General features: G+C 42.1%; 1 protein-coding gene across 1 annotated transcript in view; it reads left to right on the top strand.

Moving 5' to 3' along the window:
* Nucleotides 1-311: 311 nt before the first annotated feature.
* The window catches only part of fbxo28 (F-box protein 28), a 39,051-nt gene continuing 22,903 nt past the window's right edge, over nucleotides 312-16,459 (top strand). Inside the window, exons 1-2 of the mRNA XM_043687397.1 lie at nucleotides 312-575; nucleotides 4,528-4,637. Coding sequence (XP_043543332.1) covers nucleotides 345-575; nucleotides 4,528-4,637 — 341 coding nt within the window. The 5' untranslated portion in view covers nucleotides 312-344. The remainder of the gene's footprint in view (nucleotides 576-4,527; nucleotides 4,638-16,459) is intronic.

The following is a 16,459-nucleotide window of genomic DNA, read 5'->3' as shown; positions in this document are numbered from 1 at the left end:
GCCCTGTTCTAGATGGAGCGCCTTATTCTAGAAAGATCTTCCTGTTGTAGAAGGATCTCTCTGATCTAGAAATAACCCCCACCCCCCCGTTCTAGAAAGATCTCCCTGTTCTAAATGGATCTCACTTCTGTAAGGATCTCTCAGTTCTAGAAGGATCGCCCTATTGCAGAAAGATCTCCCTGGTGTAGGAGGATCTCTGTTCCAGAAGAATTACTGTTCTCGCACCATCTCCCTGTTCTAGAAGGTTCCAATCGATCTCCCATTGGTCAATGTTCCCGTCGATCACGTGCGCAAGCGCTGCCGTTCGCACACACGCGGACGTGTAAACGTCAGAGGGCGCGTGGATGCGTCACGTCCGGCCGGTTAAGATGGCGGATATGAGCGGAGCAGCCGCTGGGGCTGAAGCTGGGCCCGCCGCAGATCCTGGGCCCGAGCCTCTCACCGGCACAGAATTCAGCACAAATTCCGGGATAGAGCAACTGCATCAGAATAATCCCCTCCTTAACCTCCCGATCGTCGCCATCGACTCCATCCTCGGGTTAATGTCGTACGATGAGATCAGCGGCCTGAGAATGGTGAGCACAGACATCGAGCAAAATAACAGGGAAATAATGTCGGTCATTCCCGTATCAGGAAACTATCACGCAACTCCTTCCTGTCAAACAGCACCAGCAAAATAATACCGTTCAACTAACATCAGGCAAACAAATACACTCAATTATCATCAGTCAACTAAAGTCAGTCAGATAACTTCAACCAAATAACATCAGTCCACTATCATTAGTTAAATGCATCACCTGATCAAACATTGCTTCATGAAATGGGAATTATGCCAGGCAAATTTGCTGGAATTCATTGAAGAGGTAACAAGGATAAATAAAGGGGCAGCAGAGGATGTAATGAAATTTGGATTTTCAGAAAGTATTTGATATGCTACAATACATTAGGCCACTTAATATGATGAGCCCATAGTGTTGGGTGTAGTTATTAGGCCGGATAGAGGATTGGCAAAACTAATACACAGAGAATTGTAACAAGGAGTGCATTTTCATAATGACACACTGTAACTAGTGGAGTGCTATAATGACCAGTCCTGGAGCCATAATTGTTTACAACTTATATTAAAGACTTGGATGAGGACAGTGTATGTACTATAGAAATGCTTGTGGATGACACAAATAGGTGGAAAAGCAAGTTGTGAGAATGACAAAGACTCTGGAGATGATATAGACAGGTTAAGCAAGTGGGTAAAAATTTGACAGATGGAATATAATGTGGGATTATGTATTTGGCAGGTATGATAATTATTATTTAAATGGAGAAAGACTGCTGAAAGCTACAGAACAGAGGAATTTGAGAGTCCTCATTCATAAATCTCAAAACACTCGACCCAAGATCAATAGGCAAGGCAAATAGAATGTTGGCATTTATTTTAAAGGAAATAGTGTATAAAGGTAGGAAAGTTTTGCTAAAATTATACAAGGCACTAGTCAAACCACAGCTGGATTAGTGTAAACAGTTTTGGGTCTCCTATCTAATTAAAGAAAAATTGGTATTGAAGGCCATCCAGAGAAAGTTCACAGAGCTGATACTGGGAGGTACTTTCTTATCAGGAGAGGATGAGTAGGTTAGGCCTATACTTATTGGAATTTAGAAGCATGAGAGGTGACCTTTATTGAAACGTAGAAGATATTTATGGGATTTGACAAGATAGATATGGACAGATTGTTTTACCTTGCTGGGACAGTCAGGGACCAGAGACCAGAGTCTAAGAATAAGGCCTGTCTGTTTGAAACAGGTGAGGAGAAATTTCGTCTTTTCAAATGGTAGTGAATCTGTGGGATTCTTGACCACAGGGAATCCAGTGTTATGGCAGAAAAGTGGAGTTGAGAATGATCAGATAAACTATGGTCTCGTGGTTGGTGAAGGAGACCTGATGGCCTGAATGGCTTTACTTCTACTCTACACCTGTGGCCTTAAAGAGCATCAGTCAAACTATGTCAGTCAACTCCTATCAATCAAAAGCATAAGTCCTTTCTCGACCTTTCTTGTTCTGAAGAAAACAATCCAAGCCAATCCAGCATCTCTTCAAAGCTAAAATGCTCTATCCTAGGCACCATTCTCCGGTGGAATCAAATCTTTACTATAGTGAAGTAATAAGTACACCATCTGTGGCCTAATCAAATACCTGTACAGCTCCAAAATCACCTCCCTGCTCTTATAGTCGATATGCCACAACTGATAAAGGCAGCTGTCCTGAATGCTGCCTAACCACCCTCTTAATCTGTCCTGTCAGCCTATATTGGTCAAGTGACATCTGTCAAGTAAAGAAATTAAGTGTGAGGACATGTTGTGATGAAGACAAAGTTTGCAAGGGGGTATAGATAGGTTGAGTTGACAATGTTTAATGTGGGAAAGTGCAATGTCATATGCGTTGGTATGAAGAATCCATGGTAGACTGTTTTAAATGGAGAGAGATCCAAAAACATGCAGCACACAGATTTGGTTGTTCTTATGCATGAACATAGAGTATAGAACAGTACAGCACAAGAATAGGCCCTTCAGCTCACCATGTATCTGCAAACCATGATGCTATTTCTAAACTAATCCCATCGGCCTGCACATAGTCCATATCCCTCTATTGGCTTTTGCCCGAAACGTCGATTTCGAAGCTCCTTGGATGCTGCCTGAACTGCTGTGCTCTTCCAGCACCACTAATCCAGAATCTGGTTTCCAGCATCTGCAGTCATTGTTTTTACCTCCTTTTTCCCTCTATTCCCTGCCTATTCATGTATTTCTCTAAATGCCTCTTAGAAACATAAAAAGTTAGCATGCAACAAGTAATTAAGAAAGCAGATGGAATTATTGCCTTCATTATTTGAAAATGGGAGTTTAAAAATAGGCAAGTCTTGTTACAATTGTACAGGCTGTTTGTGAGGCTGCACACGGGTACAGTGTACAGTTTTGGTCCCCATATTCAGGAGAATGATGGATGATCTCATTGAAATATTCTGGGCTTGACAGGATAAATATAGAATAAAGAACAGTACGGGCCCTTTAGCCCTTGATATTGTGCCAACCTTATACCCCACTGTGAGATCAAACTAACCTACATATCCTTCATTTTACTATCATCCATAAATCAATCCAAGACACATGTCCATAATGTATCTGACTCTACAACCACTGCTGGCAGTGCATTCCATGTGTCCACCGCTCTGTGTAAAGAAACTCTGAATCTGCACTCCAAGGTCTCTTTGTTCAGCAACACTCTTTAGGACCTTGCCATTAAGTGTATAATTCCTGCTAAGATTTGTTTTCCCAAAATGCAGCACCTCGCATTTATCTAAATTAAACTCCCATCTGCCATTCCTCAGTCCATTGGCCCATCTGATCAAGATCCCTTTGTAATTGGAGGTAACCTTCATCACTGTCCACTACACATCCAATTTTGGTGTTATCTGCAAACTTACTAACTATACCGCCTATGTTCACATCCAAATCATTTATATACATGACAAAAAGCAGTGGACCCAGCACTGATCCTTATGGCACTCCACTGGTCACAGGCCTCCAGTCTGAAAAGCAACCCTCCACCACCATCATCTGCCTTCCACCTTTGAGCCAGTTCTGTATCTGAATGGCTAGTTCTCCCTGTATTCCATGTGATCCAACCTTGCTAACCAGTATCCCATGGGCAACCTTGTTGAATGCCTTACTGAAGGACTAGATCACGTCCACTGCTCTGACCTCATCAATCCTCTTTGTTACTTCTTCAAAAAAACTCCAAATCACGCCGTGAGACATGGGTTTCCATGCACAAAGCCATTTCTTCTCTGAGAGTTGTGACTGTCTGGAATTCTCTACCCATAAAGCTATGGAGGCTAGATCACTGAAGTACTTTAAGAGGAATACGACTGTTGAAACATTGAAGAGTTGAGGCATTGGACAGATCAGCCATGATCTCGTAGAATGGCAGAGGAGACTTAAAGGGCTGAATGGTCTGGACCTGCTCCATATGTTCTGAACTAGCTTCAGTAAAGTAAGGTCAATCAATGAAATTTGCAATTGAATATCCATCAATCAATTAATATGAATTAATTAAAACTAAAAAACTAATAGCAATCACTTCAATTAATGTGTCATGAAATATCATTGTCAGTTAATGTCAATAAATTTCAAACAATGTCAGTCAATTCATGTTAAGCAATTATTATCAATCAATTAATACCAATATCAATCCATGAATATTAAACAATTAATGTCAATCCATGAACATCAGTGATGCTGAGGATCGGCAATGGGGCAGCAAGAAAGGGAAAAACACTCTGGAATGACACAAAGAGATTGGACTAATATGCTGGGAATCACAGAGAGCTGCCAATAAGTGACATTCCATGCATTTTGGGAGTGAAGATCATACCCTGAGATTTGGGCAAGCGTGGGGTATCTACTGCCTGTGTATTTTTTTAAAACTATCTGATGATGTTATCGGGAATCTGTCAGTTCCGTGCATCTTTTCTGCAGGTATGCAAACGGATGGATGCAGTTTGTCAGCGGATGCTGAACCAGGGCTTTCTGAAAGTCGAGCGGTATCACAGTTTGTGTCAGAAACAGGTTAAAGCGCAGCTACCACGGTGAGTAACTGGCAGTAAGAGTGGCATGGTGGTATAGTATTGTCTTCACAGCTTCTTAGTGTATTTGACTTCAGATTGTCATCTGGCATTAAATATGAAAGGGAAGATGATCTCCGCTGATTATTGAAGATTGTAGTGTAGGTTCACTCAGCTTGACCCTTGCATTTGTGGATTGTGCTATAATGGAGATTGCAAAAATTGGGTCTATATATTCTGGCATTTAGAAGAAATGTACAGAATTCTGGAGGGATTGCATGGTAGACATTGAATGGTTGTTCCTCCTGACTGGGAAATATAGAATACAGATGCACAGTCTCAAGCTAAACAACTGATCAATTACAGATAAGACTGAAGAATTTGTGAAGATCTTCAGTCAGAAGAGTCTTGTAAATGATCCATTTCAGCTTCCTCCTGAGGTCCCCAACATCATTCAGTCAGTTTGGTTCAATCTGTGAGATATGAAGAAAAGCTGAGAGCACTAGATACTGCAAAAGCTATGGCCATGACAGTATTCTGGGAATAGCACTGACTAAATGTGCTCCACAACTTGTTGCCTGTCAAGCTATTCCAATACAGCTATAACATTGGCATTTACCCAACAATGTGAAAAATTGCTCAGGTTATGTTAAGCTGCACATGCAATAACCTGCTCATTGTTGCTTGGTTCAAACACCAAGCAAAGCATTGAGTTCCAGAGGTGAGCGTGCTCGACATCATGACAGCATTTATCTGAGTGTGGCGTCAAGTAGCTCTAGCAAATCTAGAGGGAAAAAGGTTTCTGGTTGGGGTCAGATCTAGCACAAAAGAAAATGGTTGTAATTATTGGAGATCAGTCATGTCAGCTTTAGGACATCTCAGTTCCTAAGGGTAATGTCCTAGGTCCAACCAACTTCAGCGATTTCATCAATGACCTTCCTTCCATCATAAGGACGGAGGTGGGGATATTTGCAGATGATTGCATGATGTTCAGCATCATTCATGACTCCTCAGTTACTGAAGAAGTCCATGGACAAATGAAGCAAGATCTGGACGATATCCAGGCTTGGACTGACCAGTGGCATGTGACATTTGTATCACACAAGTGCCAGACAATGACGATCTCCAACAAAACTGAGTCTAATCATTGCCCCTTGGCGTTCGATGGCATTACCATTTCTGAATCTTCCACAATCATATCCTGTGAATTACTGTTGACCAGAAATGAAATTGGACCAATCATTTAAATTTTGAAACTACAAGAAGTTGAAGGCTAGGAACCCTGCAGTGAATAGTCTCCTCCTGTCTCACCAAAGGCTGTCCAGCATTTACATTGCACAAGTCAGAGGTATGATGAAAGTGAATCTTGAAGACTGTGTTGTCTGCCTTCTGCAAGAGTCAAGGGGCTGTTTGGGGCTGGGAGGAACTTTGTGTTGGAGGGGAGGGTTTCAATTGCCATCTTCCACGTCGGTACTAACCACATTGATGGAACTGGAAAGGAGGTTGTGCTGAAAGATTTTAAGCAGTTAGGAGCTAAACTAAAAAGCAAAATCTCCAAGATAATCTCAGGATTGCTACCTCAGCCAAGGACAAACTGACATCAAGGGTAAATAAAGTCAAGGAGTTAAATGAGTGGTGTGGCAGAAATGTGTTGTAGTTCATGGGGCGCTGACTGTAGTATCGGGATAGAATGGAGCTGGTCCACTGAGGCAGGCTTCACTTACACAATGCTTTGACCAGCATCTGAGCAAATTTGTGCGGCAGAGAAGGATTTAAACTAATTAGAAAGGGAAGGGTTGGGAATTGGGATTACTTAAGCTTACAAAGCAATAGACTATTGTGGTATTGCAAGATGACTATTTTGACAGTGATACCCAGAATGGGAAAGGGTGTACAAGTGCAAATGGAGTCAAAGGGAGAAAATGGTAAAAGAAAAAGGGAAATTTAAAGACTATCAAATGTGTGCAGGATTCAGAACAAAATAAATGAATTAATAGCACAGATCGTGATTAATGAGTATGCTCTCACAGCCATTTTGGTAACATGATTACAAGGAGATTGAAGATGGGAGCAAAGTATTCAGGATTTTGCAACTTTTTGGACAGGCAAGAAAGAAAGGGTGTTGGGTAGCATTGCTGGTGTGGGTTGGAAAATATGAAAGCAAGAAATGACCTAGGATTGGTTGATGAAGGTTTTAAAAGAAAACAAGCGGAAGAAGACACTGGTAGCAGTAGTTTATATGCTTCGTAACAGTTGGACAGAATAAATCAGAAGGTAATAAGGGCATGTAAAAGGTAATATGCTAATCATAGGTGACTTTAATCTTCACCTAAATTGGGAAAATCAAAATGTCATCAAGGAAGAATTGGGAGAGTGCATGCATGTCATTATAGAACGTAGAACATTACAGCGCAGTACAGGCCCTTCGGCCCTTAATGTTGCGCCGACCTGTCATACCAATCTGAAGCCCATCTACACTATTCCATGTACATCCATATGCTTGTCCAGTGACGACTTAAATGTACTTAAAGTTGGTGAATCTAGTACCGTTGCAGGCAAAGCATTCAATACCCTTACTACTCTCTGAGTAAAGAAACTATCTCTGACATCTGTCCTGTATTTATCACCCCTCAATTTAAAGCTATGCCCCCTCGTGCTCGCTGTCACCATTCTTGGAAAAAGGCTCTCCCTGTCCACCCTATCTAAGATAATTCAGATCATCATTAATCACAGGAGCCATCGCAGAAGACTAGTGGATAGCGCATGTTGTGCCCTTATTCAAGAAGGACTGGGAAAAAAAGCTGAAAATATAGATGACTAAGCTTATTATTTGTGGTAGGTAAGTTAATCGAGAAGATTCTCAAGAATAGGATATACATGTATTTGCTGAAAATGTGTTGCTGGAAAAGCGTAGCAAGTCCCGCAGCATCCAAGGAGGAGAACAATCGACATTTCGGGCTTATGCCCAAAACGTCTATTCTCCTACTGATTGAATGCTGCCTGACCAGCTGCGCTATTCCAGAAACACATTTTCAGCTCTGATCTCCAGCATCTGCAATCCTCACTTTATCCTAGGACAGCAGTGGACCCAACACCGACCCTTGCGGTACATCACTGGTAGGTGGACTCCAGGATGAACATTTCCCATCAACCACCACCCTCTGTTTCCTTTCAGCAAGCCAATTACTGATCCAAACTGCTATATCTCCCACAATCCCATTCTTCCGCATTTTGTACAATAGCCTACTGTGGGGAACCTTATCGAACGCCTTGTGTTTGGATCCAATCAGGGATCAGTCTATTTTGGATCAGGCAATGTGTATTGAGGCATATTTATTAAATTAAGTCAGAGGAAAAGAACTCCCAGAAAACAGTGTTCATAATATAGTAACGTTTAACATTTAGTTTGAGATGAGCAACTTGGGTTGGAAATGACGGTGCTTAACTTTAATGAAGGTGAGTTCATAAGGATGAGGACAGAGTTGCGTTGGGAAAGACGTTCAGCACTAAAGACGGTTTAGAAACAATGGCAAACATTTAAGTAAATAGTTCATTACTCACAGCAAAGATACACCTCCAGGTGAGAGAGAAGATTCTGAGAAGAGAATAAACTAACTATGGTTAATCAGGGAAATTATACATATTATGAAATAAAGAGAAAAAACATGCAACATGGCAGAGATTAAGGTAAACCAGAGGATTGGCAAAGGTTTAAAAGCTAACAAAAGATTATCAAGAGTAATGAAGGAGAAAATAAACAATGAGGGTAAACTGACAGTAAGAGCTTCTTCAAATATATAAAAAGATAAGAGAGGCTATAGTGAACATAGTCACCTTAGAAATTGAGGCTGGGGAAATAAAGTGGGAATCCAGGAAATGGCAGAAGAGTTGAACAAATCCTTTGCATCAGTTGTCACAGTAAAGGACACAGCATTGCAAAAATGCTAAATAATTGAGGGGTCTGTCTTGTGGGTGGAAGAAAAAATAAATACAATAACTAACATCAGAGAGAAACTACTAGGGAAACTAAAGGGGCTAAAGGCCAATGAGACTTAAGACATAATGGATTGCATCTTAGGATTTTAAAGAAAATTGCTACTGAATTAGTGGATGTACTAGCAGTGATCTTACAAGAATCCTTAAAATCTGAAAAAGGTCTAGAGGATTGGAAAACATCCAATGTAACACACTCATTCAAAAAAAAGAGGGAGACAAAAAAAAACAACAGCAGACCAATTCGCTTAACATCTGATATTTGGAAAGGTTAATAAGGTGAGATCCCATGGGGTTTGTTAGCATGGATTGAGAATTGGCTACCTAGTAGAAGACAGAGTTAGTATAAAGGGGGCATTTTCAGGATAACTAGTGGAGTGCCATAGCGATTTGCGCCATAGCGATTAGTAATTATTTACCATGTGTATCAGTGATATGGATGATGGAATAGATGTACATGACACACAAATAGATGTGAAGGCAAGTATTGGTGATGACAGAGTTTACAGAGAGATATAGAGTTGACAATAATTTGGCAGATGGAAATTAATGTTCCTAACAGGATAGATGTGGAGAGCTTGTCTCCCATGTGGGAGAGTCTAGGACCAGAGAGCATGATGTCAAAGTAAGAAGTCCGCAATTGAAGACTGAAGAGGAATTTCTTATCTCAGAGAGTGGCGAGTTTGTGTTATACTTTACTACAGAGGGCTGTTGAGGCTGGCTCATTATGTATCTTCAAGTAAATTTAAGGCTGAAGCAGACATACTTTTGAGGACTGTGATGCGGTCAGCAGCTGAGTGCTCCTGGTGGAATCCAAACTGGGTGTCACTGAGCAGGTTATTGCTGAGCAGGTGCTGCTTGATACCACTGTTAATGACACCTTCTATCACTTCACTGATGATAGAGAGTAGGCTGTTGGGGTGATAATTGGCTTAGTTGGATTTGTTCTGCTTTTTGCGTACAGGACATACCTGGGCAACTTGCCACATTGTCAGGTAAATGCTAGAATTATAGCTGAACTTGAACAACTTGGCTAGGGGAGCGGCAAATCCTAGAGCAAAAGTCTTTGGTACTATTGTTGGAATGTTGTTAGGGCCCATAGCCTTTGCAATGTCAGTATCTCCAAATGTTTGTTGATGTCAGTGAATGAAAATGACTGAAGACCCCTATGATGCTGGAGACCACTGGATGAGGCCAAGATGAATTATCCAATCAGTGCTTCTGGCTGACGATTGTTGCAAATCCTTCAGCCTTATCTTTCGCACTGATGTGCCAGGCTCTTCCATCATTGAGGATGGGATATGTGTGGAGTCGCCTTCTCCAGTGAGTTATTGAATTGTCCACTACCATTCACAGCTGAATGTGGCAAGACTGCGGAGTTTAGATCTGATTTGTTTGTTGTGGGATCACTTAGATCTGTCTGTCACTTTTGCTTATGTTGTTTGATGGCTTTACCTACCTCATTTTCAGTATGTATGGTACTGCTCTCAGGTTAAACCACCACCTGTCATCTCTCTGTAACAGAACAGCAGCCCTGTGGTCTGGTAGGACTATGGTGACTTTACCGTTTTGCTATAACCTATGTGTATTAACACACAGCACCTGTACTTTGCAGACAAAAGGAAAATACATGCACACAGCATCTGTTTCAAGTCAATGAAATAAATAACACCTATTCGCTGACTGTTTTCTCAGTGCAATGCCTTGACGAGTCACAATTCACCTGCCTGGTTTAACAAAATGTTTGTTATCTGTCAATCATAATTAACTGGTGCACTTTACATCGCAGCGCCTCTACCAGTTAGTCCACTGATTGGTCCCAATCAGTCAGCCTCTTCTATCATTCAGAATAAATATTGATTTTCCCTTAAATTAGTATTTTTGCAAATTACATTGATATGCAAGATGAAAAGTTTTAACAAGATGTTTCAGCAATACTTAGCTTCTGGGTTATCACACAGTTATTAGACTCTCAGATTGGAGATGATCTTTGCCTGGCACTTCTGTGGTGCAAATGTTACTTACCACACACCAGTCCAAGCCTGGATGTTGCTACATATGGAGTTGGGCAGCTTCAATATCTTAGAAATTTCAAATGGTGCTGAGCGTCCCCATCTCGTGGCCAGTACGGTGGCACAGTGGTTAGCACTGCTGCCTCACAGCGCCAGGGACCCGGGTTCAATTCCCGCCTCAGGCGACTGTCTATGTGGAGTTTGCACATTCTCCCCGTGTCTGCGTGGGTTTCCTCCGGGTGCTCCGGTTTCCTCCCACAGTCCAAAAATGTGCAGGTCAGGTGAATTGGCCATGCTAAATTGCCCGTAGTGTTAGGTGCAGGGGTAACTGTAGGGGAATGGGTCTGGGTGGGTTGCGCTTCGGCAGGTCGGTGTGGACTTGTTGGGCCAAAGGGCCTGTTTCCACACTGTAAATAATCTAATCTAAATTAGGTTTGTACAAATTGAAGATGTAGACACTTTCTTACCCAGTAAATGCATGCATTCACTCCAGGCAAGAGGATAGCTACCCAACAGGAAGAGGAGGTTAGGTATAAATGGATCATTTTCAAGTTGAGTGCAACTGGTGGAGAACCACAAAGATCAGTGCTGGGTCCTCAGTTACTTACAGTTTCTATCAATAACTTGTAAGAAAGGGCTGAATATATGGTAACTAGATTTGCAGATTTGCCAGTAAGTAAGTTAGCAAGAGGAGGTAAGCTGTTTAAGCATATAGACAGGTTAAGTGTGTTGGCAAAAATTTGTCAGATGAAGTATAAAGTTGGAAATTGTGAACATATCCACTTTGGCAGGGTGTCCTGGTATGTGAATCACATAAAGTCAATACGCCCGTACAGTACATAATTAGGAAGACAAATAAATATTGACGAGGGGAATGGAATAAAAAAGTAGGCATTTGCTGCATTTATAGAGGGTGTTGGTGAAACCATAGCTGGATCATAGTTTCTCTCCCTTTATTGAAAAAATATTTAATTACAGTCATTCAGAGCAAGTTTAAACCACTCATTCTTGGGGTGAGGTTAAACAGTTACAAACAAAAGCAAAATACAGTTGGAAATCTGAAAACAGAAAATTCTGAAGAAACTCAGCAGGTTTGGCAGCGTTTACAGCAGGAAAAAGAGAGCTGATATTTGAGTCCAATATGACGATGTCAGAACTGGAAGGGGTTGGAGTCATTCCTGGCACGTAGGAAGTTGGTTATGTTTGTTGGAGGTCACTCACCTCTGCTCCAGGATATGTCTGCTGGAGTTCCTCAGGGCGGTGCCTTGGCCTAACCATCTTCAGCTGTTTCATAAATGACCTTCCCTTCATCATATGTTCTGAAGTGGCAATGTTCTCCAATGATTGCACACTGTTCAGCATCATTTGCAACTCTTCAGGTACTGAAGCATTGCATGTCTAAAGGCAACAAGATCTGGACAATCTCAAATAAGAGACAATCTCAACACAGCTCCTTGATATTCAGTGACACTGCCAATATTGAATTCTTACCATCATTGGGATTACTATTGACCAGAAACTCAACTGGACTTGCCATAAAATGCAGTGACTACAAGAACAGGCCAGAGACTAGGAATCTAGCAGGGAGTAACTCCCCTCCTGACTTCTCAAAGCCTGTCCACCATCAACCAGGCACATGTCAGACTGTGATAGAATACTGCTACTTTTTGATTTTATTTGATTTTATTGTCACATTTTACCTAAGCACAGTGAAAAGTTTTGATTTGTGTGCAGTACAGGTAGATCATACCATGCAAAGTGCATAAGGATAATAGAACAGAGCAAGGAATACAATGTTACAGCTGCAGAGAAGGCGCACAAACAGCAAGGTCAACATTAAATTTGAAATTTGAGAGGTCCGTTCAGAAGTCTAATAACAGGGAGGAAGTTGTTCTTGAATCTGCTGGTACTTGTGTTTAAACATTTGTATCTTCTGCCTGATGGGAGAGACTATAACTGGGGTGGAAGGGGTTGTTGATTATGTTGGCTGCCTTTCATTGTGAAATGAAATCCAATCCCGATAAATGAGAGATGATGCACTGGAATAGGACAAACAAATCCAAGGAATATATAATAAACTGTAGGACACTGGGAAGCACCAAGATTAGAGAGACCTTGGTGTGCATGTCCACCAGTCCCATAAGATAATGGGATGGTTTGATCAAAGTGGCTAAGAAGGCATATTGGTGAGGTATAGAGTATAAGAACAGGGAGGTTTTGCTGGAATTGTACAAAACTTTGGATCAGTAACAGCTAGAGTATTGTGTGTTTCTCTGGAATACATATTACAAGAGAGCTATGATAGCACTGGAGAGAGTGCAGAGGACATTTACCAGGATGTTGCCTGGGCTAGAGATCTTTAGTTATGAAGTGAGATTGGATAGATTGGCAATCTGAGTACTTACATCCATTGAAATCCTTTTCGTGTGTAATCATTATTATGTTGGAAGCAGGGAAGCCAATATGTTGCACAGCAGACTCTTTCAAACAATAATGCAATAATAAAAACCAAAAGAACTACGGATGCTAGAAATCGAAAGCAAAAACAGAAATTGCTGAAAAATCTCAGCAGGTCTGGCAGTATCTGTGGTGCGAAATCAGAGTTAACGTTTTAGGTCCAGTGACCTTTCCTCAGAACAGTGCAATGATGGTAGATAATTTCTTATTTTGTGTTGACTACCAGCGATAACTCCCCTACTCTTCTTTGAACAGTGTAACTCCTGCTGTCAATTGGAGAGGCCTCAGGCATACCCAGTCCATGCAGCAGCCAGTGGTACATGTGTAATCAATACCTTTCCACTTGGTGATGGGAGTTCAGATAGATATTGATTTCTGTTTCATGCATTTGGGAAAACATAATTTGCCCGCAATCATTTATTTCTAGTTCTGCATCTGTGATAGAATCTCAGTGGGATTTCATGAGTGCTATCTCCTTAAAATAGATCCAGTGTGTTAATCCTAGTTCACTAGGTAAATAATCCCACTGTCATTGTTTAGAGTTCTGCATTAGGTAACTCAATTTTTATCAATTTTTATCCAACCTCTTAGTCCGGGAACTCCGCACTGCCCGGTTCTACCTCCTTCCCAAGATCCACAAGTCTGACCACCACGGCTGACCCATTGTCTCAGCCTGCTCCTGCCCCACTGAATTCATCTCCACCTACCTTGATGCTGTCCTATCCCCCCTAGTCCAGGAACTCCCCACATACGTTCGAGACTCCATCCATGCCCTCCATCTCCTGCAAGACTTCAGTTTCCCTGGCCCCCAACGCCTCATCTTCACCATGGACATCCAATCCCTCTACACCTCCATCCGCCATGACCACAGCCTCCAAGCCGTTTTTTCCTTTCCCGACGTCCACTTCCACTGACACTCTCATTCGTTTGGCCAAATTGGTCCTCACCCTTAACAATTTCTCCTTCGAATCCTCCCACTTCTTCCAGACCAAAGGGATAGCCATGGGCACCCATATGGGCCCCAGCTATGCCTGTCTCTTTGTCGGCTATGTAGAACAGTCCATCTTCCGTAATTACACCGGCACCACTCCCCACCTCTTCCTCCGCTACAGTGATGACTGCATCAGCTCCACCTCGTGCTCCCGGAAGGAGGTTGAGCAGTTCATCAACTTCACAACACATTCCACCCCGACATTAAATTCACCGTGCCTTGGCAGCAGCTGCCCCAAGCTTCAGCGCATCCCTCAACACGTAGTCCTGGACCTCGGAATGAGCCAGTCTGCAACACTCAGTCGGGGTCAACTCCTTCAGCTGGAAGATCAACAGGTTTCGGACCACCCAGAGAGCGTCCTTCACCGAGTTGATGATCCTCCAGGCACAGTTGATGTTCGTCTCGGTGTGCGTCCCGGGGAACAGACCGTAGAGCATGGAGTCCTGCGTCACGGCGCTGCTCGGGATGAACCTCGGCAAACACCACTGCATTCCTGTCCAGACTTCTTCTGCATAGGCACATTCCAGAAGGAGGTGTGTGACAGTCTCGTACCCCCCACAGCCGCTTTGAGGGCAGCGTGTGGTGTGGCTGAGAGTCCGGGCATACATAAAGGATCTCACAGGCAGAGCCCTTCTCACCACCAGCCAAGCCATGTCTTGGTGCTTGTTGGAAAGTTCTGGCGATGAGGCATTCTGCCAAATGGCTTTGACAGTCTGCTCAGGGAACCGCTCGATAGGATCCGCCCTCTCCTTTTCCCGAAGGGTCTCAAGGACACTACGTGCTGACCACTTCCTGATGGACTTGACAGATACAATTGTTTTACAAAATGGTTTCTTAGCAAGGAGGGCAAACTTTTGACCATAAAATGGTTTCCTGACACATTGTGCCAAAATCTCTTCAATGTTAGGCCTAGAATAATCTCCAAGCTAGGACCAGACTCCTGCTTTTTAAGCACTAAATCATTCTGTACCTGAGGCTGAGATGTTACTGTAAGGTTGCATTTAAACCAATTCATTAGTCTTTGAATTAAACATGCTCTCTTTTCAGGGTTGTGATTCAAATTCAAATAAGACGTAAGATCTGATTAGTTAGAGTTGACAGTGGGGCAGTCTGTAAGGTCTGTAGAGTGGTCTGCAGAAAAGCTTCATCAATATTACCTTTTACAGAGTTTGTATTTAATAACCGGTAATGGCTACTCAATATCATCATAAAGTCCCAAAATGCAATTAAATCCAATCCATAGCAGGTAAGCAGTAAGAGTTAATTTTCTACTGGCTTCAACAGTCTCAGCACTGAAAATGGCCTCTCTCTCTAGTGTCCTTTTGAACTCTCAAGTCAGGGTCTTGTAACAGCAAAGGTCTTTTTCTCTGTGCCTGTCCGGCTTGCAAGGGGTAATAAGATTCCACTGCAATCGACAGGATCTGACCGTCAATTACAAGACTTTTGATAGTACCAAGTTTCGCTTCAGGGTCAAAATCAAATACTGTCATTAATTTCATAAGGGAACAGCCGTGAATGTTATCACTTGGTATCCTGTTCACACAGATTCACTGATGTTAAGGCAAATGTTCTTAATTGCCTGAGGGCATCCTGTTTTCACTTGGTGAGCACAGATGTCCCTATCTTCTGCATTCTTTGTGCTCCCCCCAACTTTTTCTGAGCTTTCCTGTCTGTCTATTTTCTAGCACAGCAAATGTGTTCTATAATTCAGCATTACATTTTAGCCTAAATGTTAAAAGACAAGTTTTAAGGCTATAGGCTTTCTCATGACTATCCCTTATCAGACCTTGCCTTTCCAAATACATGTAAATCCTGTCCCTCAAGATTCCCTCCAACAACCTCAGAGAGAAATAAGGAAGAAGAGGATCAAATATGAAGGTAAGCTAGCCAGTAATATTAGAAATGATAGCAAAAGTTTCTTTCAATACTTAAGAAACAAATGAGAGGCAAAAGTAGAAATTGGGCTGCTCCAAATTGATGCAAGAAGACTAGTGATGGGAGATAAGGAAATAACTGAAGAACTTAATAAATACTTTGTGTCAGTCTTCACAGGTGGAAGGCATGAGTAATATCCCAACAATTAAGGAGAGTCAAGGGGCAGAGTTGAGTATGGTAGCCATTACAAAAGAGAAAGTGCTAGAAAAGCTAAAAGGTCTAAAGCTTGATTAATCTCCTGACCCCGATGAGCTACATCCTAGTGTCCTGAGGGAGGTGACTGAAGAAATAGCAGAGGCGTTGGTTGTAATCTTTCAAAAATCACTGGAGTCAGGGAAAGTCCCAGATGATTGGAAAATCGCAGTTGTAACCCCTTTGTTCAAGAAAGGATCAAGACAAAAGATGGAAAACTATAGGCCGATTAGCCTAACTTCTGTTGTAGGTAAAATTCTAGAATC

Source organism: Chiloscyllium plagiosum, chromosome 3 (assembly GCF_004010195.1).
Source record: "Chiloscyllium plagiosum isolate BGI_BamShark_2017 chromosome 3, ASM401019v2, whole genome shotgun sequence".
Taxonomy (NCBI): Eukaryota; Metazoa; Chordata; class Chondrichthyes; order Orectolobiformes; family Hemiscylliidae; genus Chiloscyllium; species Chiloscyllium plagiosum.
Note: the sequence above shows the minus strand (reverse complement) of the source record. Positions and strands in the feature narration are given on the sequence as shown.